Genomic DNA, 23,326 nt, shown 5'->3' with positions numbered 1-23,326 from the left:
AAAGGAACTTCTAGCTTGGCAAGAGGGTAGCAGATAGAAAGGAGGTGCCAGATGGACTGATGAAATTGATCTGTCTTTGAAGGAACCTGTGATCCTCCGGGAATGACATCTTTGGGTGTTATTATAATGGAAACCTCTCTAGACACACATTATTTATTACTGGTACTAATGTTTTAGTGTTCCTGTAGTGGTACTGCCAAAACCTATGCTGTAAATTAGTGGAGTAATTTCCTGTGAGAAATTCAATATATTTTACCCATCAGGGTTTTCCTGGGAGTATGTGAACTCTTTTCTAATTGCATTAGTTCCCTTCCTTGGGGCTTGGAAGAAGCAGTGTCCCATACCTTTATTGTGAACTCTTTCCAAAGTCTAACAATTTAAAAAGCAGGGAATATTTGTATAAATTAGCTAATTGCTAATAATCCTGTGGGTCACTAGGTAGAATATTTTATCTGAAGTACTGATTTTTACTCCAAAAGGTAAATTCATAATTGTAATACCAATCCATGGCAGTGTTGCCAGACCATTTTATAACCAGGTTGCAGAAAGCCAAATTACCTTTGTCCAATTTCCTAGGGCAACAACACTTTCCAACGCAGTCTCTTCCCTGGCAAGCACTGGCCTGTCTCTAACCAAAGTGGATGAAAGGGAAAAGCAGGCAGCATTAGAGGAAGAACAGGCTCGTTTAAAAGCTTTAAAGGTAGGTGTTTGCATGCTCTTTATTCGGAAAAACAGGTACAGGTGTTCATAAAGGAATTGGAACCTCTAAATAGACTAACTTAATGATAGTTATCCAAATGGGGTGAAACTCAATGATCTGATTTTTTATCCTGACATTGACTGACTGATGAAACCAAGAACACCTTTCTGCTATCAGAACACAATTAGATAATGTGTTTTTCCAGTGGCCATAAAACAAATCTGGGTTTTGGATTCCTTATGCTAGTTCCCTTTCTCAACAGGAACAGCGCCTAAAAGAACTTGCAAAGAAACCTCATACCTCTTTAACAACTGCAGCCTCTCCTGTGTCCACCTCTGCAGGGGGTATAATGACTGCACCAGCCATTGACATATTTTCTACCCCTAGTTCTTCTAACAGGTAGGTGGAGAAGGTAAAGATTACCTTTGAATACTTAGATCTAAAGGCTTCTAATAGAAAGAGCTTTTCAAATTTAGTTTAATTTATGATTTTATATTCAGAAGTTCACACAGTGGTGTTAATAAATGGTGATAATGGTATAATTAAATATAAAATGTTAAGAGTATATACCTTGCATATTTAGGAAATGGAAAATGGCTAAGTTACAAATTTATACTAATTGGAATGTAGTGGGTAATCTATGGGGCAGATGTGTCATTTATATATATGGATATGTACATATAAGGGTATGGTAATATATTTCACAGTATCCTTTCATTGGATATTAAATGTCTTTCATGTCTATTTATTGCCTTATGTTCAACTCCGTACTCTGGAACACCGTAAGAGTTTAGTTGTCAGATTTCTGTGGTATTGAGGCCTACCAGGCCAACATCAATAATCTTGTTGCAGTGTCAATAATTGAAGCTATTTAATAATGGAAATAATAATATTTCCGGGAAAATTCAAATAATTGGTTTATTTTAAATTTGTCCTATCTTTTACCTCAGAGTGGTTTAAAGTAGAAGTTTGGAAGTCAGATTCTGGTTTGAATCCTGGCTGTTATTTCTTAATCTTTTTTTTTTTTTTTTTTTTAAACCTGTTTCCACATAAGGTATTGTATGGTATAGGTCAGTGGTTCTCATTCTTTAGTAAGCAGCAGAATCACCTGGAGAGATTCTAAAGCCACAGCTTTCTGAACCTCACCCCCAGAGTTTCTGATACAGTAGATATAAAGTGAGGCCCAAGATTTTGTTTCCAACAGACTGCCATGTGGCTAGCATAAGATTTAGCACAGTCCTATACTAAAGCACACAATCTTAAACAATATCTTTGATTTTGTTGTTGTTGCTGTTTATTTTATTATTAACTCATCCTTAGAAGGTCTTCCCTCCCACCTGAGACCTGTCATCATTCAATGTAACTTACTTAGTTGCTGCTTGTTCCCTAAAGTCTTAATAGATGTTTGTTGAATTTAGTGTTTTTCTTTCAACTTTATAATTATTGTTTTCTCATTTGTTTTGTTTGTTGTTTGGCATGCTGCCTTTTTAAATCCCCATTAAAATAACTTTGAACCCATGAAACGTCCCCACTTGAGGACCTTAGAAAGAACTCTGTCTCAGGGGAAATAAATGGAAAAGATGCTGAATGTTTAAGAATGAAAAAAATTATTAGATAAAGAACTAATTTGGCTATTTTTTACTTCACTTAATACACTCTTAGTTTTTACCTTTTTAATTCTAATTGAAGGCAGATCTTAACAGCCTATAACAGAATGCATATTGCCTTATTCTGTTTTTCTCCCCCAAAGTACTAAATGCATTTATATTTTTATTTATCTGTAAAACTGTTTTTTACATCGAAGAGACATTTTGTTTTTGAGTAAGTATAAGTTAAAAATGATGTATGTTGTTTTGTCCACAATGCTTCAATTCATGGAAACTCTGTGATTTTTTTTTTAATGTTTATTTTTGAGAGAGTACAAGTTGGGGAGGGGCAGAGAGCGAGGGAGACGGAGAATCCCAAGCAGGCTCTGTGCCATCAGTGCAGAGCCTGACGTGGGCTCAAACCCATAAACCATGAGATCGTGACCTGAGCCTAATTCGGGAGTTGGCTTCTTAACTGACTGAGCCACCCAAGCACTCCTCTGGTATCTTTTTTTAGTTGTTATTCCTTTATCACATAAAAGTCATACATATCATGTAAATAATGCCCCCTGTAGTTGTGTAATGGGGTGGCTCTGTTATAAGTTTATATCATATATGCATGTATAATTTTTTCCTGTATTATTGATATGTTTGGATATTGAAGCAGGGCAAGTGAGATTAACAGGTAATTTGCTTTGTTAGAGGGATTAGTATTACAAATATAATGGAAGTTCTTTGAAGATTTAAAGTAAGAAAACAAATTTCCTTAAAAAAATTAAAATTGCCATAATGTTTCATATTTCAGAATCATGTTGTTTAGGTACATTTCCGTAAGGAAATCAGTATTTTCCCAGGATAGTCACTGATACATTCCAAAAGGGATACAGTATAATTATTTGAATCCTATATAAATTTAAGATATGGTACTTGAATATTTTTTCCAGACTTCTGTAGAAATATGCTACTATAAATATAGATATGCTGTTGTATATATTAAAGGTATGCAACTGTTACCTTGCTGAAACTGTTCCTCCTCTTGAGGTTTACATTACTGGGGCCTTTTCTTACTTTTAATGTTTTTATTTACTGGGACAGAAGGGAGTGGCCGATACAGCAAGGTTTACCTAATAAATAAATAAATAATCTTTTCAAAATATTTTCTAGCACATCAAAGCTACCAAATGATCTGCTTGATTTACAACAGCCAACTTTTCACCCATCTGTACTTCCTATGCCATCTACTTCTCAGGTAGCAAGTACATGGGGAGGTAAGCATTAATGAATTCTACTTTATTTGTTATGTAAGCCTTTCCCATCTGCATTCTGTAGTGTTTCACTCATTTGTGTACTTTTTGGTTACATTTGATACGTGTGAACTTTAAACATATTTAAAATGGCAGTAAGGTAATTTTGTTCCTTGAAGACATTCATGTATTTGTAAATGTAATTTTAGAATTTCTGTTCAATTAAATTATGAAATGAGGTTTTAATGAAGGTGAAAAGGAAGGACCCAATGTATATTGAAGTATGAAATCATTCTTTCAATGTTGAATATCTATTCCATAATCAGAAAATGCATAAGGGTTATTGTGCTTTTGGTATAGAAAATAAAATGACTAATGGGGGAAGAAAACTCGTGCTATGTAAATGTATGATAAGATTCTAATAAAACGCATACAGTGTTACTACTCAATAAACTGTGTTCTGACTGGGAATGTTATGACAAACTTTATGCTACTTGTATTTACAGCTTTTAATTTAGATCATTAAGACTTTGGTATTCAAAGAATTTTCCCCTAATAGCAATAGGAATGTTTGCTGCCCTGGAGTAGTTCTTTGATCTTAAGGTGACTGTATCGTGATCATTGACCTGGCATCTTTGAAGGATTGAGCCTAGTCCCTGTCAGTTTTTAAGCAGGTTTGCTTAGACATATAATATGTTTTCAAGTGATTCCATTTGCTTGGTTTTGGTGCTTTTGTTTGCATATATGTATTATTTTACAGACACTCAAAAATTATTTGGGACAGAAAGGGGAGATATTCTGAGAGGATGCTGTCTACAGAACTATAGAGAATGGCAAGCTACCTTAAAATTTTCATTGCTCATGTAAAATCTGAATTGATCAGTTTACCTCTCATAGCAAGATAAATTAATTGTGAGTTTTTATGTTAACGTGAACTAGACTTTTCATCTATATTTTGATGATTGGAGTCTTAACTTTTTTGTTTCATTATTTTTTATAGTTAATTCTTAAGGCTCTATTTAGTTTAATAGAACATAATCTCTGTGAATGCAGGGCTTTTTAAATATTTTGTTCAGTGCTGTATTATCAATGCCTAGATGCTTTGATTTTTAATGTTTTTTGAATGAGTGGATGTTTTCTTTCTTTTCTGGACAGCTTCTTTCTGGTTCAAGATACAGCAGGGAACAGGAATAGTGAAACACTAGAACACTAGATTTCTACACTAATTTTGTGAGCCATGACTTGATTAAAAAACTAACTTAGAAGATTAGTTTAATTTAGCTAAATCTTATGATTAAGAAGTAATTTCTAAAAATGGTAAGCTAGTTTAAAGTCAATAAATACTTTAGAACTATTTATCTGAAAGTAATTCCTTAATATCCCAATGATAAGTCCTAATTTTAGGATTTTTAATCGGCAAAATTACACACGTATTTTCCGCTTACTGTGAATTGTTTTAGAAAAGTTTAATAGAATTGACATGTCCATTTAAACAATTTTAACTTGCTTCACCCTCCCCCGCTTTTATAAAAAACAGTGTAGTTGTTTTTTTCCGAAGTTAAGGCTGAACGTTGTTTTTCAAAATAGGTGAGAAATTTTACAGTAGGCTTATTGAGAACTGATAGGACACTTCAAAGAAACTGAACTGTGAAGTTGTTTTGTTTGGATAGTTAATTCTAATAATGAAAGTTAAAGTTTCTGCTTGGGATTATTGAACTCTTACATGAAGGTGGGTAGATGATTATTGTGGGAGAATAATTTCAAGTAATTTCAGCCTCTAAGAATTGTTTTATGTCCTGCCAGAAGAAATTATTTCATAGCAGTTTTTGAAAACAGTATGTTGGAATACATGTAGTCAAGTTTTAGTTTTCTGTTTTAGGTTATTTTACTCTTTGTATTATTTCCATCAAAATTTCCTTCATATTTTAACATTAGGCTTTCTGTGTACAAGTGAGACTGTTAAAAGTATTAAAAATACAAATCAAGTACAGTGGGAACAGAGGCCATAGCAATTGACTGTTATTTTTCCAAAAGCTTATTACATATGAGGAAAGGACAGTGATTTTTACTATGAGCCTCTCAATTTAAGAATTCTATCTAGTCTTGACTTTCATATAAAGATACTTGGTTTCTGAGCTGGTGATAATTTTAGAGTTTTGGCTTCTGCCTAATTGGATAGCTGAAGAGTGTTTTAAGTGAAGACTTTCAATACTTTTTAATTCAGTGTATTTTTTATATCGAGGACATTCGGATTAAGATTTTTTACTGTATTTTTAAAATTAAAGTTAGACTAAGATAAATAAATCTTAAACTGTATATAAAATGTTTTGATCATAACAGTAGAGTGTTAAAGATTTTTTTTTTGAAATTAACCATTTACCTAAACATTTGAAATAATGTGACATTTTACATCATGCTGCTTTTATACCATGTGGCAAAACAAAGATAGGATCTTATTCTATGTTTCTCTTGCTTTCATTTGCTAAAAATGGTTTTAAATAACAAATTTGGCATTTTTAAAACAGAATTGGTATTAACTTAGTTCTTATCCCAAGCACCACAGATAAGTTAGGAATGTAGAGTTAAAGAGTTAAAGTAAGGTTTGCATGTTTATATAAAAGGCATTTAAGATTCCACCTAAAAAATGAACATGAGAGAACACAAGCTCTTCTGTTCCCCTCATTGCATATATTAATGAGCCTTTGATTTTTCAAGAAATGGTTTGGAGTCTCAACAAGCACTTGGTGTTTAATACTAATAGGTGAGAATATTTAAGTTTATATCACCTTTAAAATTTAGTGTCACAGCATATCTAAAAATATACAGTATTGTCAGTTCAATGCACTGATGTATATTTTAAGCAAGATTTCAAAGTTTAATTCAGGCAAAAAAGAATTATCCTTTCTGAAGTTTAATTTGCTTTACTCACAGCTGGCACAAAACACACAACACTATATGAAAAACTCATTTGTCTTTGTGTAAATGTAGGTATCCAGTATTTAGGACCTCAACACTATTTTGATCCTCAACTTTTTGGATTAGTTTTTGAATGTTGTAACAAAATTAAACCGTCAAATGAATGATGATAAAAACTATTCTTAAAAGTTTAGGGGATTTATAGTAGTTGCCAGTCTGGTAAATAAAGTTTAAGTTGGGATAGCTGAAACATTATTGTTTTTTTTATCTTAATGAACTTGTTTTTATTATTAAAAAAAATTTTTTTTGATGTTTATTTATTCTTGAGACAGAGACAGAGCATGAACAGGGGAGGGGCAGAGAGAGAGGGAGACACAGAATCTGACACAGGCTCCAGGCTCTCAGCTGTCAGCATAGAGCCCTACGTGAGGCTTGAACCCAAGAACTGTGAGATCATGACCTGAGCTGAAGTCGGATGCTTAACCGACTGAGCCACCCAGGCGCCCTGTTTTTATTATTGATAGTATAGTGTTCACTAACAGATTAACATCATCTAGATTACCTCGTGTTTTGTCAGTAGATTAAGAACTGTTTTTTTCTTATTGTCTGATTGACCTAAATACGGCATTTTTACATGGTTCTGTATATTCTTCTCTAGGATGTTTCATATAATAGAAGATTATTGATAATAAGTACTTAGGTAAAACTTAAGCATTCATTAGAGTAGCAGATAAGTAACAACTTTTCCCAAACATGTCTTTTCTCATAAACCAATAGATTGGTAATAGAAAAATGTGTTTTTTTGAAAGACTTCTCTCATAGCCAAAGGCATGGAAAACTAGAGAGATGTTTTGAGTCTAACAATGTATGATATACTTCAAAAACTCCATACCACTATTCAGTATTTTAAAATAGTACTTACAGCAAATTGATCAACTGTAAACATAATGCATCTCCTTTCTTACTCAGGAAGGAGTTAGATTGGTTATCATTACATTTTTATTTTGGTATAGAAAACCCATTTCTTGTATCTGTTTTCTACTTCTTAATTCTCAGTTACTTTTTTGGATTCTTCTATCCATTGTTCCATTTATTCAGGAGTGGAGGGGTGGGAAAGATGTTAAACATGATCATATGAGTTTGAACACTACATCAATGAATTTTGATACATTTGTAGGACTTTATTTTGGGGTGTGAATTGATGTTCTGTAAAAATGATTAATTCCTAGAAAATAATTATACAAAATACAAAAAAATAATACAAAAATTAAAGTTTCATAAAAAGATTCTGTACAAGCCACTGATCTCAATATTTTCTTGGTATTCTTTTTTAACCAGTTGTAGGATTTGAATTTATTGACTTTAGGGAAAGTATGCTTATAGTGAATGAGCTGGTCCTTAAGCCCTTTGCTGTCTTACTCTGTCAGTCTTAGGGTAAAATACAGTGCTTACTACATTGTTAAGTGAGGATCACAAACTAGACGAGGATAGGCAAGAACAGGCTGCTGGTTAAAAGTACAGGAAGTACAGGTTAAAAGTATTTCTGCTGCTTTTTATTTTTTCTCTCCTTGTTTACTTAAGGTAGGATGAGTGGCTTTCAATCATTAGAATGATGATTATCTTGAATGAAGTATAGGTAAAGTAATTATCTGATCTAAAAATAACTTTAGGGTAGGATTTGGTAATAATATATATTTTGTACTATTCTAATGGAACAATACTTTTGTTATTTTTCAGCAAATCATTTATTTATTTATTTTTTAAGTTTATTTATTTTGAGAGAGAGTGCAGATGGGGGAGGTGTGGAGAGAGGGAGACAGCGAATCCCAAGGAGACTCTGCACTGTCAGTGCAGAGCTCCACGCAGGCCTCCATCCTAGAAACCGTGAGACCATGACCTGAGCCAAAATCAAGAGTCAGACTTTTAACAACCGACTGAGCCACCCAGGCGTCCCTTCAGCAAATTGTTTAAAGGCTTAATGATTTGGCTTTAGAATCCTTAACTGGACCTTCAGAGCAGTTCCCAGTTTACTACATGGCCACCACTCATGCCTCTGTTCTTCATTTTTCTAAAATTCCTTTCCTTTTTCTAAATCATTAGACCTTTTCATCTGTATTTTTTAATTTCTTACCTCTGAACCTATACACGAGTTACCTCCACCTGTTAGAAATACCCCTTGACCCCTGATTCTCTTTGTTTTTGAAATTTTACTCAATACCACACACATATTGATTGTTTATGTCTGTTATTTGAGTAAACATAGCTATGCCATGAAAACCAATGCATTCCCACCTAGGGCAGGGAACATGGTCCAGGGTGGGTGGCTCTTTTATAGATGCATTTTGTTTCTTTCTCTTTTTTTAACTATCTATTTGCTTCCTGATGTTGGAAAGCAGATCTATCCTTAGTATGCTACCAATGTTAATTGGATACATAAATGTTTTCTTCTGAGGATTCATTTTAAAATAATTAAATGTAGTTCTTCCATCTTGATGTTGATGATTAGGTATTTTGCACTGAGATTAATAAACAATAATATAGCTACTACTTTTCACTTTGCATCTTTTGACTAATTGCAATACTAATTAATTTACTTCCTTTCTTCATTTTGCTGTAATGCACTTGGACTGCACAGATCCTTTCTCTGCTACTGTAGATGCTGTTGATGATGCCATTCCAAGCTTAAATCCTTTCCTCACAAAAAGTAGTGGTGATGTTCACCTTCCCATTTCTTCAGATGTATCCACTTTTACTACTAGGACACCTACTCATGAAATGTTTGTTGGTAAAGTACAATTTAACCTTTCTTTCCAATTAATGTTTATACTGCCTAAGTATTTTTTACGTATTCATCAATTATTTTTAAGGCACTGCAATAATTTTGGATTTTAATATCAAATTTTAAAATAAAATAAATAGCATTAATGTAGTGAGATTTTTAAATTAACACTAGTATCCCTAATTTTATTTAATCCAAGTTTTTAGGAAAGAAAATTTCCTTTGAAGTTGTGCTTTTTTTAGTGTTTTGTTATCTATCATATTAGTGTGATGCTCAAGCTGTCTAACATCATTTGCCACATTTTATTAATTCGAAGAGTTGGTTATTGGGTAACATCTCTTAAAAGTTACCAACATGTTTATGCATGCTTCTGTTTTTCCCCCTCTGTGTTTGGGAGAGAGGGTAGTTAATCACTCTTAGTAGCTATCTCTCTTTTTTTTTTTTTTAATACTGTGAATAGTACTATTTTAGATTGTCTCAAATAAATACATACTGTATGTCTCATTCTTTTGTGTTTTTTTGTTTATTTAGAGAGAGAGCACATGGGCGCACATGAGCAGGAGAGGGGCAGAGAGAGAGAGAGAGAGAGAGAGAGAATCCCAAGACAGCTCCGCACTGTCATCGCCATACAGGGCCCCAGCTCACAAACCCTGATATCATGACCTGAGCTGAAATCTAGAGTTAGTTTAACCGAGTCAGCCACCCAGGCACCCTGTCCCATTCTTAAGGGTTTCACTTCATTGTTAGCTTGGAGATAAATGACAAGTAGAAAATGAAAAACAACTTGACTAAATTGCATTTAATTGTGGTATAAAAATCCATAAAATGGTAGAATTTCATTCTAGAGTTAATACAGGAAAATGTAAGTTTTTGAATATACACTAACCTGAAATTAATGTTTTTGAACCTCCAAAAAGATGATAAACGCTCCTTAAAAGTTGGTGAAATTGCTTTTATTCAATTCAGAGAAACAGCTTAAAGTGATGTAAATTTAAATCTTTGGTTTTTTTAAAAAAATTATTTATTTATTTATTTATTAACGTTTTTATTTATTTTTGAGACAGAGAGAGACAGAGCATGAATGGGGGAGGGGCAGAGAGAGAGGGAGACACAGAATCGGAAGCAGGCTCCAGGCTCTGAGCCATCAGCCCAGAGCCCGACGCGGGGCTCGAACTCACAGACTTTGAGATCGTGACCTGAGCCGAAGTCAGACGCTTAACCGACTGAGCCACCCAGGCGCCCCTAAATCTTTGTTTAAAGCAGCATGTAGAAAGTTATCTGTGTACCCTAAAGAGATCATGTGGCCATATTCTGAACATTCTGTTCTATATAGCTAATGGGGCAGAAGGGAGGTGACGAGAAAACAATAGTTGGAGATTTGAGAGAGTTCCAAGGCAGGTACCCTAGTTATATATAACTAGTCTTATAGCTCCAAATTATAATAATTAATTACAGTAATTCCTGTATGTCATTGTAATTCATTACAAATTAAATAAAAAATGGTTGAAACCAAATTTCACATTCTGTTACTCTTTACAAAATTTGTGAAATATAGTACCTTATTTGCCTGGTAATAAAGGGTTACTAGAGTTATCCTTTGAATCAGGTTTTCTAATAACTTTGTATTTTCTTTATGCTTACTGAATGTGAACTAGTATATATTTAGTAAATATGGTTTCTTGTGTCTTTTTAAGTCAGTTGCTTTAATTTGGGGTATGAAAGGTATCTTTGCTTTGGGGCTATCATTTCCATCATTTAAGTCAGAGCAGTGCATATGTTTCAGGCCGTCAATCTTCTATTCACTGAAGAGGGGTAGAATGGAGGTCAGTAAGCTTAAGTGCTAAAGGCCATTGCTATTTCACATTGAAATAGAAGAGTAAAAATGTATAAAAGCTATCCAAGGAAAGTCTGTAACAAAAGGAATATACTAGAAATGTCATTTTCCAAATGTTTCTTAAGTTGGAGCCCATGGGTTTGGGCAAGAGGAAGACCAGAAAGCACAGAAAGTAAAGTTTGATGGCCATGTACGCCAAGGTGAGTTGGTGCATTTGAAGATAAAATGATAGAATTGGTGGTTTAGGGCTTACAAAGACCTCCAGAGAATGTTTGGTCAAGTTTCAACTCTCATATTGGTAAGATAATTACTGTCATTTTCTGGATGGATCGCCTGAGTCCCCAGAAAAGTTAATACACTAAGACAACCCAGCTAGTAGGAGCAAAAGCTCGAAGCAGGAGACCTTTAGCTTTGCTCTACATTGCCCTTTCCCTTATGGATGTGCGGACTAAAGTATCAAGTATACTTTAAAAAACAAACAAATCTGCCAAGATTTTTTCATAAGCAAAAAATAAGTACTTACCTTTTTGTAAAAGGTATTTTTTTCATAAGCAAAAAGTAAGTACTTACCTTTTGTAAAAATGACTACAGAATGGCAAAATAAAAACCACACATGTGGTTTAGACTGTTAGGCATTAGTATAGAACAAGGATCAGCACACTTTTTCTTAAAGGGTCAGATTGTAAATATTTTCGGCTCACGAACCACATAGTCTCTGTTGTAGCTACCAGCTTTGGCTTTATAGCATGAAAGTAGCCATAGACAGTACGTAAACATGTTGCTTGGTTGTGTTCCAATAAATTTTTATTTACAAAGACCTGCACCTAGTTTGCTGATTAATGCCTATCCTAAGAAGAGGCTTTTTAATAAGAAGGCTTTTAATCCATATTAAAAGTTCCTGAGAAGTACATTTGTGTAATAAAAATTCTAAGTTTTCTTAGAGTATTAAGAGCATGAAAGGACCACCCAAAATATGTCATTCCCAGAGATATATTGTCCAATTAGCCACTAGCTACATGTCATTTAAGCTCTAATTAATTGAAATTAAATGTTAAAGTTAAAATTTTACTTCCTTAGCTGTATTAGCCACATTTCTGTTGTTCAGTGGCACATGTGACTGGTGGCTCCCATATTGGACAGAGCAGATTTATAAAACATTTCTGTTATTAGAAAGTTCTGTAGGATAGTACTGCTCTAGAACAGTGGTCAGTAAACTTTTTGTGTAAAGGGGCAGATAGTAAATAATTTCAGGCTTTACAAGATACGTAAAATCCCTGTTGTATATTCTTCTTTTGTTTTCTTTCATTTTTAAAAACAACCCTTTAAAAATGTAAAAACCATTTTTAGCTCACACAGCCATATAAAAATAGGCCACTGGCTGTAATTTGCCAGCTTCTGCTTTATAGGATTAAGAATGACCCAGAAAAATCACAGAATAGCTACCTAGACACCCTCTAACCCTTCCAGAGGAGGATACTGATCTGGTGATGTGATGCTCGCTGTACTATCTAGTCCTTATTAAAGCAATTATAAGTCCAGAAGAGTGGATTGTGATCTTAGCCATCCCATGTCTGTGACCTTGTTCAGGCCTGCTTACTCCATTAAAAGAAGACATGTTAATATTGACAAAAGCCAACTGCTTTTTATTTCTCTAAGGAAATGCAGTGTTGGTTATTTCAAAATTTTGTTGTGGATATATTTTAAATATAACACTCATAATGGAGACAGGCGCTTTTTTTTTTTTTTTTTTTTTAAGTAGGTTGTAATTTAAAGAACACTAAGAGCTTGGACTCTCCTGTTTTTGTTTTTGTTTTTGTTTTGTGTGTTTTTAATTACTCCATTCTACTCTTAACTGTTCCTCCTCATTTCTCTCTCTCTCTCTCTCTCTCTCTCTCTCTCTTTTTTTTTTTTTTTCCTTTTCCTGTTCTTTTTTCCCCCATGTATGCCTTGTCAGATTCTTTTTGTGGCACTCAGGCTTATCCTGATTCTACCCTTATGTGCCACGAGTCTTCTGCTGTAGCTGGTTTATTTGGAGGTAGGTAATGGTATCTCTTAAGATCATCTGTTTATGCAGGAGGGAGTTTCTGTTGTTGTTTGCCTTAAAATGAGGTTTGTTTTTTTAATTTTGTAAGAAAAAAATACTTTTGAATAACAGCTTTTTTGCCTAATTTTGTTTTCCTTGATTAAACACAGGATTGTTTTGTGAATGGATACTTTGTCATCTTCCTACTTTAGCCCATACTCAAAAGGTTCACATTTTCAGAGGAATTTATAACATTTTAATATTACAAGCTTATGGAATTTAAAGCCCTTTGTATAGATGTTAGTGATAGAACAAACACTAAGTAATTTCGACTCGATCAGTTGTGGCACAGGTGTGGGGAGGTTCTGTTGGAAACAAGTGTGCTTTTCTAGCACTATGCAAGACAGTAGAAATGGGAAACAGTTTCCAGAGAGGCATGGCCAACTTGATACTCATTTCTGTCTTTGCAGACATATTCTAGGCCAGTGCAGTAGTGATGAAACCTCAAAATCCAGCTGATTTTTTTTTTTTTTTTTTTTTTGCATAGGAATTGATTACCTTAGGTCAGTTGGTATTAAAAAGTATGTTTAACACAACTAAACAACTGGCAGAGTTGGACATGATTAAAGGATTTAAAAATGGAATTTATGAAGCACCTGGGTGGCTCATTCGGTTTAGCATCTAACTCTTGATCTCGGCTCAGGTCTTGATCTAAGGGTCCTGAAGTTTGAACCCTGCGTTCGGCTCCATGCTGGGTGTAGAGCCTACTTAAAAAAATTAAATAAATAAAAATGAAATTTATGAGGACATTTGATAGAAAGTATGTGTTTAGAATCCAGTGAATTTACGTTTGAGTTCCTTTTTGAATTCCAGTTTACTTCCTTACCTGTATGATTTGAAACAAGTATTTAACATTTCTAAGCCAAGGAAAAATAGGATAATAATGGGTGATAGGATTGCCATGAAGTTTACATATATGACAATATAACATCTGGCACTATGCCTGGTACATAGAGTTATCATTGAAACTATTAAAACCATCTTGTGTATGCAGCTCCCTTAATATTTGCAATGGACTTTTTACCCACATTATTATTTAATTATCAGATACAGTCTTAACACTTCTTTCATTGCTTTCAGGTTTTAAAATTACCATGGGTTCTTCACTTTTTAGGCCCAGCATTTGCTATGAAAAGCTCAAGAAGGTCATACAATTTTAATAGTCCTGATGAATAAATATTATAGCTGTAATAATAAAATTTTCTACTAACTAGTTTATATAATATGAAATATTTGGGATAAACTGAAAACACCTAAAAGATTTTGGAATCAGACAATTTGGGGTTTAAGTCTTGGTTTTGCCACTTATTAAATCATTGGTCTTGAGTAAATTGTTTAATCTCCTTGTTTCCTCATCCGTAAAAATGAGAATAATAATAACTATTTATGGGGTTGTTGTGAGATTTAAATAATAATACTGTTTATAAAGCTTTTGGATAGTGTTTAATAGGGTTTAATAAATAGAAGTTACTTTCACAAAAAGTATGAGGTCTAATTTATTTTGGAACTACCACCAAAATCTGTTAACAAAACAGTAAATTTTTCTGGAAGGTATTTGGAATGCCTTTTTGTCCCCAAAGCTTGTTCATCCTGTACTTTCAGTTAATTTATTATTGTTCTTCTGAGATTTGCCGTGTAGGGCAGTGGTTTCTAAATGTTAAACTATGAATTAGTGCCGGTCAGTGGCAGAGTTTTTCACTGGGCCTTGGTGAAATGAAAGAGTAGGGAGTTCAATATCATGATTGTTTCATACAGTTAACCTTAACTCAGAGAGCCTGTTTATCTTTTTTTTTTGTCCCTAAATTTTCCTTTTGAAATGGTGATCCTAGTTTTTTTATCTTTAAGTAACTTTTAAAAATTAAATCCTAACAGTCTCCCCAAAAGTGACTTGGGATAAAAGGCCATTAAGTTGATAATGTTCATTGAAATGATAATGCAGAACTCTTACCTTCAACATGTTTTATATACATTCCTTACTTAAAAGATTATTACTGTGAAATATGTTGCTTTCTTCCCTGGTAGCCTGTCAGCTATTACAATTTATTAAAAATAGTCATTTTACTTTTCGCTTATGTATACCTAGAGACTTTAAATTTGAAGTACTAGCTCTGGATTACTTAATATCCTTTCAAACCTTTTCTACTTTTAGGTAATAATAGTATTGTAATTACACAGATTTAGGGACCTCAGGAAATGGTTCCTGTCTTTACACATAGTAATGAATGGATTAATATAAAGGATAGGCTTATCTCTGATAATCACCAAATTCTACAAAGCTAAGACAAAATAACAGGAAAAAATAGGAATTTGATATGCTATCCTAGTTATAAATTATTATTCCATGTATTTTCTAAAGTTTGGAAATAAAGCCAAGATACTGTTTCCACAGTGATGTAAAGAACAATATGTATACTTCTCACAGATGGGCACATAAGTAAATATGGTAGATTTTTGTCTTTCTTGAGTAGATAAAATCAGTTCTTAGTTGTAAGGAGTTATGAGAAGAAGCAGTGAGCCCATGGTAAAATTCTTAAACAGCTTGTACGCTTTAAAATGCTGTTAAATTGGTAAGTCTAGAAATCTGGGAACCTTTTGATTAATGGCCGGATTTATATACTAAATTATTTTGTATTTTGATTGTATTTGTGTTCTCATTATATGACCAGTGTCTTTAAGAGTAGTTTAAATGTTAAGTAATTATGGAATAAGTACATTTTTAAAAATTTGTGCCCTATGGAATACTTATGCTAGCAATAAAATGCTACTTTTAAAGTAGTAGTATTGATGTGTATCAGCTCTGTGAGTCATTGATAAGTCATTGTTCTAGCTTCTTTGTCTTTGAGGACTTTCGTGGACTTTTCACCAAGTCTTATCCTACTTTTTACAGTTTTCTTAAAAATCAGTCTTTTTAGTACAATTATCATTGTACTTTATATCCTGATGGTATACATTTTAAGAATTCAAAGTGAGATTCTGACAGACGGAAAGTCCTTTAGCAGAAAGTTGAGGGAGGGAAGAGAGGCCGTGTTGAGGACTAAATAGGTTAACCTTTCCCTAATGATATATTTGATAATCTTCTAATACTAATTTATATATATATATATACACACACATATATATGTGTGTGTATATATATATATACACATATATAATGTTTATATATAATGTCTGTATATAATATATATGTACGTATATGTGTACACACATTTTGACTTTATAGAATTTAGAATTGAAGAGAACTTAGGAGCCATTTATGATAGCCTTCCACAAAGTAAAAGAATTCCTTCTTTGTAATCCTTGCTAGATGCTAGACTGTTTTTTGCTGGGAATATACTCCCCAAATCATGTGGCAGCCCAATTATTTTTAGATGATTTTAATTCTTCTTTTCAAACCCTAGAAATTCAGAACCTCGCCTCACAAAAATACAACCTTTCACAATTTTTTGAAAATCTTCATTTGTTACCTGAGGATAGCCTGTTTCAGAGATATGAGCTGGGTGTTATCTTAGTACCACCAGCATCAGTGTAACAGACAGGAAAGAAGGTTTCCTATTTATGTTCTGGTATTTCAGATTTGCATTAGGTAAATTAGCGTGTTTAATTGTATAGTTGGCCACTTCACTCTTGAAGTAGCAACTTGAAGTTAGAAGGTGGTCAGGAGTTGAACATGGTCTCTTTTATTGTTTTTGATACTCAGAAAGCACCTAGACACAAGAGGGATGTAAGGATTAGTGAGTTGTAACTTTCAGAATCTTTTTACCTCTCAAATGAACTTAAACTGTATTACATTTGATTAACCATTGAAGGAAGGAAGGTGAGTAGGTAGAGGGAGGGGAAGACTCCTGGGTATACTAAGTAGATTCATGTATTTTTTAAGCACCATAGAAGGCTTAGCTCATTACCAAATGATCACTTAACGTTGTGTTTTTTGTTTTTTGTTTTTTTTTTTGCTTCATGCAAAATCCTGGAATTTTAGATGTGTTTAGTTTTTTAAAGATCATCAGCATACAAAATTAAGGTAAAAAGATAAGCAAAGGTTTTTTTGTAATGAAACAAAATAGTGGTTCAACTTCAGTTGTTCTTTTGTTAGTTTTCTTTGTCAGTAGGATGATTTTGTTACAGAAAATGTCATCACCACAAAAAAATGTAATATTAAGAAACATTTTGCTTGAAGGGTTGGCCTTGTTTTTTGTTGATGGAATTTATTGCTTTTTCCATTCAATTGTCATCATTATTAAGAGCTATAAATGTAGATTTAGTGAAGAATTGAACTTTTCCCATTTTGGTTTTTCTTAGGATTCACTCCATCTCCGGTTGCACAGCCACATCCTTCAGCTGGCCTTAATGTTGACTTTGAATCTGTGTTTGGAAATAAATCTACCAACGTTATTGTAGATTCTGGGGGTAAGAAACATTTGTTTTTTAAGTAATTTATTTACTTTGAGAGTGCGCGTGTCAGTGGGAGAGGGGCAAAGAGAGAGGGAGAGAATCCCAAGCAGGCTCCTCATTGTCAGCATGGGTCCTGATGCAAGGCTTGAACTCATGAACCATGAGATCATGACCTGAACTGAAATCAGGAGTCTGATGCTTATCTGACTGAGCCACGCAGGCACCCCAGAAAAAATTGTTTTACTAACATAACTATAATGTTCTCATATAGACTCTGTGTAAGGACAGATAATAATACTCCTCTGAACAGGTGTAAATAGATTAAATTGGGATAGCCAATGAAGTTGTTTCTCTTTTTCAACCACTAGTTGAGAACTTCAAGAGATTTTTAACTGTTACCCTTTTCTTAGTGGCAGTTTGACACTGGGAAGATTTTCTCTCCCAGACCTTGCTCAGATTAGACTGTTAAGTTGTTAGTGACTATATGTAGAGTGTTGTGCTTTGTAATCATTACAATTTTTACCTTTACTGAAATGAAATTGGCTTTTTTGAAAACAAGGAAAAGAAAACCTGTGGTACCTTGACTGGTTGAGATAGTCCATGTATAAACAGCTAGAATGGATCAGATCTGTGGGGGCTTTTTGTTATTTTAAGGATGATTCTTTTTATAGTATGCTTGTTCATTTGTCTTAAAAGAACTTCTGTAAATTTGTAGAGCCAGGTTTCCATTTGTTTTCATATAATATCTTGTTAATTCGAAGTTTGTACAGATTAATAAGAGTTCCATAAAATTGACTATTCTTACTACGCGATGACCTTTGATTTTGGTTAGTAATTAAGTTCATACCATTTAAAGAAACATTGAGGTGTTTTTAATTTTATATATAATTAGTTGTATGTATAAATAGGAAGCAGGCTTATAAAGAATATGTATGAACTAAGATTTTTTTTCTACGTACTAGTTGTTTTATAATTATATTTTTTGATGCATTTGACTTTTTCCTTTTGAGTTTGTCTTTCTGAGATGAAGGATAAAGGAAGTAGAGATCAACTGTTCATAGTTTGTAAACCACCATTTTTGGTGACTTTCTTTTTCAAATTCTCTGTTATTTCTAGATCATGCTGTGTGTGTGTGTGTGTGTGTGTGTGTGTGTGTGTGTGTGTGTGTGTGTGTGTGTTTGCTTGCTTTATTTATTTTGAGAGAGAGAGAGAACGAGAACCAGCAAGCATGGGAGGGGCAGAGAGAGAGGGAGAGAGAATCCGAAGCAGGCTCTGTGCTGATAGAGCAGAGAATCTCACTACAGGGCTTGAACTCCTGAATTATGAAATCATAACCTGAGCTGAAATCAAGTCTCATGCTTAATGGACTGAGCCACCCGGGCGCCCCCTAGATCCCGCTATTATTGTGTTCTTTAGTGTGTTTGTTTGGATTTGCTTTACCTTCTCTTCTCACTTTAGTAGAGAACCTTAAAGAATTTTATTTTATTTACATTTCTAAGCAGTGTTCTTGTTTACTAGATGTTTTCATCCAATTGGGGCATTAGCGGTTTCTTCAGTGTAATTTAGGTTAGCTGGTTTTAAATAGAAGAAAAGTGATGATCAAGCAGTTCATTTTCACTTGCTTGTAACATACTGGTTTACAGATACCTTACATTCTCCACGCTGAAGAATGTAAAGAGGTCTAGGAGATATTTCTTAGAAGAAAAACTTTTCAAAGTTACAGGGATGTATTTTTATCTATATTTCTTCAGGTGTATGTGAGTCTTCAGAAAATTTTCCAAGCGAGGGGGAGAATTACATTCTATTCCCTCCTCTTTCACCACTTTGGAATAAAAATTGTTTACCTGAATCCTTCTTTCTTCATCTCTCTTTTTTTATTATTTATTATGTTTGTTATTTGTATTTGAGAGAGAGAGAGAGAGAACAAGCAGAGGAGGAGCAGAGAGAGAGAGAGACACAGAACCCGAAGCAGACTTCAGGCTCTGAGCTGTCAGCACAGAGCCTGATGTGGAGCTTGAACCCACGAACTGTGAGATCATGACCTGAGCTGAATTCGGACACTTAACTGACTGAGCCACCCAGGCGCCTCTTTCTTCATCCTTATAACCTTAATACAATTTTGTCATGAAGTAAGACATGATTTCTATCAAAGCAAATTTGCCTTTTCAATCAGTTCATGAATCAAATGACGCATTTCTCCCTTTTTTCATTTAAGGACATTTATTAATGTCCAATGTTCTGGTGGATTTTTCCAACAAACAAACGAGTAGAAAAGGCAAAGATCTCCTTTAGAAAGCTGTAGCACCATAAAGTCCCTTACATATCCTATTTCGTCTGTTTGTAACTTTAAGGCTTTGATGAACTAGGTGGACTTCTCAAACCAACAGTGGCTTCTCAGAACCAGAGTCTTCCTGTTGCCAAACTTCCACCTAACAAGTTAGTATCTGATGACTTGGATTCATCCTTAGCAAACCTTGTGGGCAGTAAGTATTCTTTGGATGCTTTTAATCTACTTTAAAATAAGCTGTAATAAAAATGAGTCTGGTTTTTAAATGCTTTCTTTTTCTCCTGTCATAGATCTTGGCATTGGAAATGGAACCACTAAGAAGTGAGTGTTTATTTGTGTTATTTTCTCATGTACCATTTAAAAGTTGATTTGGCTTTCATCTCCAAAGTATGTGTAGAGATGCCAAACCTACATCTTTTTGTTCAATCTCAATGTATAGGAAAGAACGTTTATAATTACAGACATTTAATGTTCTCACTTATGTTTATTTAAAGTGATGTAAATTGGAGTCAGCCAGGTGAAAAGAAGCTAACTGGAGGATCTAACTGGCAACCAAAGGTTGCACCAACAACTGCTTGGAATGCTGCAACAATGGTGAGTTGAAAAAGCTCACAGTAACGAGAATAATTTAGGTGAATGTGTGACATGAAAATGTTTAATTTAAAGTGATAACTATAAGTGGAAAGATTGTTTATTCAGTTTTAGAAATATAAGAAACTTGTTTTGTTTTTAAAGGAATCTGTTTGACTATCTTTTCCGAGTACATTTTAGTAGCTAACATATATTTAAAGGTTCCTCTGTTGCAGGCATCATTCAATAAATAATATGTGGCTTTGTTTTGTATAATCCTCAAATTAACCTTACGTGGTAGTAACTATTACTGTCCCCAGTGTTCAGATGAGGAAATGGAGACACAGTGTTGTTACATAATATGCCTAGGCTCCCAGAGTTCTTAAGTGATTGGGTGAATTTTTAGAACCCGGGCAGTCTCACCTCAGAGCAGTTAATGATTAATGCTTTTAAACATTACCCTCTACTGCTGGTCTCAAATCTATTATTTATCTAGAATATAAAATCTTTAGTATTTTTTTGATCTCACCATTGGTAAAGAAACTATACATTGCTTGGTTTTTGTTAATATTGTCAAATAGTTCATACAGTTGGTTTTCCTTATTTGCTGTAATTATATTCTTAAAATCCCCTGAGCACTGACCATTGCTAGGTTCACACGCACATACATACCTATTTCCTCTAGTAATGGTTTAGCAATCATTGATTTTGTGTTGTTACTTTAACAACATAAGTGCAGCAAATAAGGAGAATCAACACATACACAATCCTTACAAATATTATAGTTTTAAATCCTAATCAAACTCATTCTAGTAGATGCTATTTTTTTAAATTTATTTTACAAAAAAGAAAATGCAGTTCATAAGTGTTAGGTGACTTACTTACTTGAGGCTGCTGCACTGACAAGTGCCAGACTTGAGACTCAAGCCATAGCCAGAGTCAGAGCTGCTTGCAGTACCCTGCCCTGTTCCCCACCCTCGGAGGCAGAACCTCACCTTGGTCACCTTTAGGTGGGAACAAAGGCGTTGGGCAACAGATTTTTCACGACTCTATGCATGTCTGTCAGTGACCTCAAATGTTGCTTTGGGGATCACAAATAAATGTTAGCAAGTAGGCAGGTTTGTAAATACAGAATCTGTGAAAAATGAGGATTAATTGTATATGCTAAGTAGTTACCATCTAGTACTGAAGAAGTCCTACTAATTTTTTTGAGAGAGAAAGGAGGGCGCAAGTGAGCGAGAGGCGGGAGAGAGAGGCGGGGGGAAGGAGCAGGGCTCACCCAAGGCAGGGGCTCATGTGTTTTTTGGTTTTTGGTTTTTGGTTTTTGGTTGTTTTTTACCCTGAAGCAGTGGCTCAAATTCACCTAAGGCGGGGCTTGAGGTCATGAACCGTGAGATCATGACCTGAGCCAAATACAGATCATTAACGACTGAACCACCCAGGCACCCCACATATTTTTAATCACTATAAAGTATGGTTGTACCAGAGTTAGCTTTGTGGCTGTCCCCCCCCCATCCTTGGTCAGCTGCTGTTTTCATCAGTGCAATAAGTTTTCCTGCATCAGAGAAAACCAATTTTTTCTCATAGAAAATTTTTCTCATAGAAAAATTTAAAACATGCTTTCTTATAACTGTGAATAGAAGCATTTTGATTACACATTGTAGCCTTCCTGATGTTGTTAGAGACCACCATTACCCCTGTTACAGCCACTTGTTATTAAATCCCTTCTAGAGCACTACCCTGTTTCTCCTGGGGTTGATCATATGTTAAAATTACTAGGGCTGAGCTAAAAATAGTGTGCTGATAAAATTTGTGACAATACCCAAAAAGTTTTGTTAGCTCTAGTCTTCTTTTTTTTTTTTTTTTAATTTTTTTTTTTAACATTTATTCATTTTTGAAAGGCAGAGAGACAGAGCACATATCGGGGAGGGGCAGAGAGAGAGGGAGACACAGAAACAGAAGCAGGCTCCAGGCTCTGAGCTATCAGCACAGAGCCTGATGCGGGGCTCGAACTCATGGACCGCGAGATCATGACCTGAGCCGAAGTCAGCCCCTTAACTGACTGAGCCACCCAGGCGCCCCAGCTCTAGTCTTCTTAATTGGAAAATTAATTGGAAAATAACAATGAAATTTAGCTACCTTTTTTTTTTTTTTAATTTTTTTTTTTAATTTTTTTTTTTTTTAACGTTTATTTATTTTTGAGACAGAGAGAGACAGAGCATGAACAGGGGAGGGGCAGAGAGAGAGGGAGACACAGAATCGGAAGCACCCTCCAGGCTCTGAGCCATCAGCCCAGAGCCCGACGCGGGGCTCGAACTCACTGACCGCGAGATCGTGACCTGAGCTGAAGTCGGACACTTAACCTACTGAGCCACCCAGGCGCCCCTAGCTACCTTTTTTAAGGCAACAATTTTTCAGTTTTTTATTGAGAGGGTTCACTGCCATTACTACTAATAAATCCTTGCATTTAAGTAGCTTGTTAAGTTTTTACACATACATATACACTCACTGTCTTGAATCTGTTACTAGTACATTCTTGGGGAAGTTTGAATTGATACCATTCCAATTATAAGAATAAAGTTGTTCAATTTTTTTTTAAGTACAAAGTACTTTAAGTACAAAGCATCTGTAAAGCAGATTTTAGCTGAAATCCATTCCATCCAATCCATCTTCTTAATTGGAAAATAACAAGGAAATTTAGCTACCTTTTTAAGGCAACAGTTTTTCATTGATAAGGTTCACTGCCATTACTACTAATATATCCTTGCAGTTAAGTAGCTTGTTAGGTTTTTACACATACGTATTCACTCACTATCTTGAATCTGTTAACAGTACATTCTTGGGAAGTTTGAATAGGTATCATCCCAATTATAGGAATAAAGTTATGCAGTTTTTTTGTTTTTTTTTTTAAGTACAAAGCCTCTAGAAAGCAGATTTT

At 34.3% G+C, this 23,326-nt stretch overlaps 1 protein-coding gene across 15 annotated transcripts in view; it reads left to right on the top strand.

Moving 5' to 3' along the window:
• PICALM (phosphatidylinositol binding clathrin assembly protein) overlaps nucleotides 1-23,326 on the top strand; it is a 100,505-nt gene that overhangs the window by 57,261 nt on the left and 19,918 nt on the right. For 3 of the 15 annotated variants that reach the window (XM_053900159.1, XM_053900160.1, XM_053900156.1), the window contains exons 10-18: nucleotides 577-700; nucleotides 963-1,099; nucleotides 3,451-3,554; nucleotides 9,082-9,231; nucleotides 13,014-13,094; nucleotides 17,439-17,546; nucleotides 19,883-20,014; nucleotides 20,109-20,139; nucleotides 20,313-20,412. In XM_053900159.1, the coding sequence (XP_053756134.1) occupies nucleotides 577-700; nucleotides 963-1,099; nucleotides 3,451-3,554; nucleotides 9,082-9,231; nucleotides 13,014-13,094; nucleotides 17,439-17,546; nucleotides 19,883-20,014; nucleotides 20,109-20,139; nucleotides 20,313-20,412 (967 nt within the window). The remainder of the gene's footprint in view (nucleotides 1-576; nucleotides 701-962; nucleotides 1,100-3,450; nucleotides 3,555-9,081; nucleotides 9,232-13,013; nucleotides 13,095-17,438; nucleotides 17,547-19,882; nucleotides 20,015-20,108; nucleotides 20,140-20,312; nucleotides 20,413-23,326) is intronic. The other 12 variants (XM_019450010.2, XM_019450007.2, XM_019450009.2 and 9 more) reach the window with 8 other exon arrangements.

Source organism: Panthera pardus, unplaced genomic scaffold (assembly GCF_024362965.1).
Source record: "Panthera pardus isolate Hobbes unplaced genomic scaffold, ASM2436296v1 HiC_scaffold_12, whole genome shotgun sequence".
Taxonomy (NCBI): domain Eukaryota; kingdom Metazoa; phylum Chordata; class Mammalia; order Carnivora; family Felidae; genus Panthera; species Panthera pardus.
Note: the sequence above shows the minus strand (reverse complement) of the source record. Positions and strands in the feature narration are given on the sequence as shown.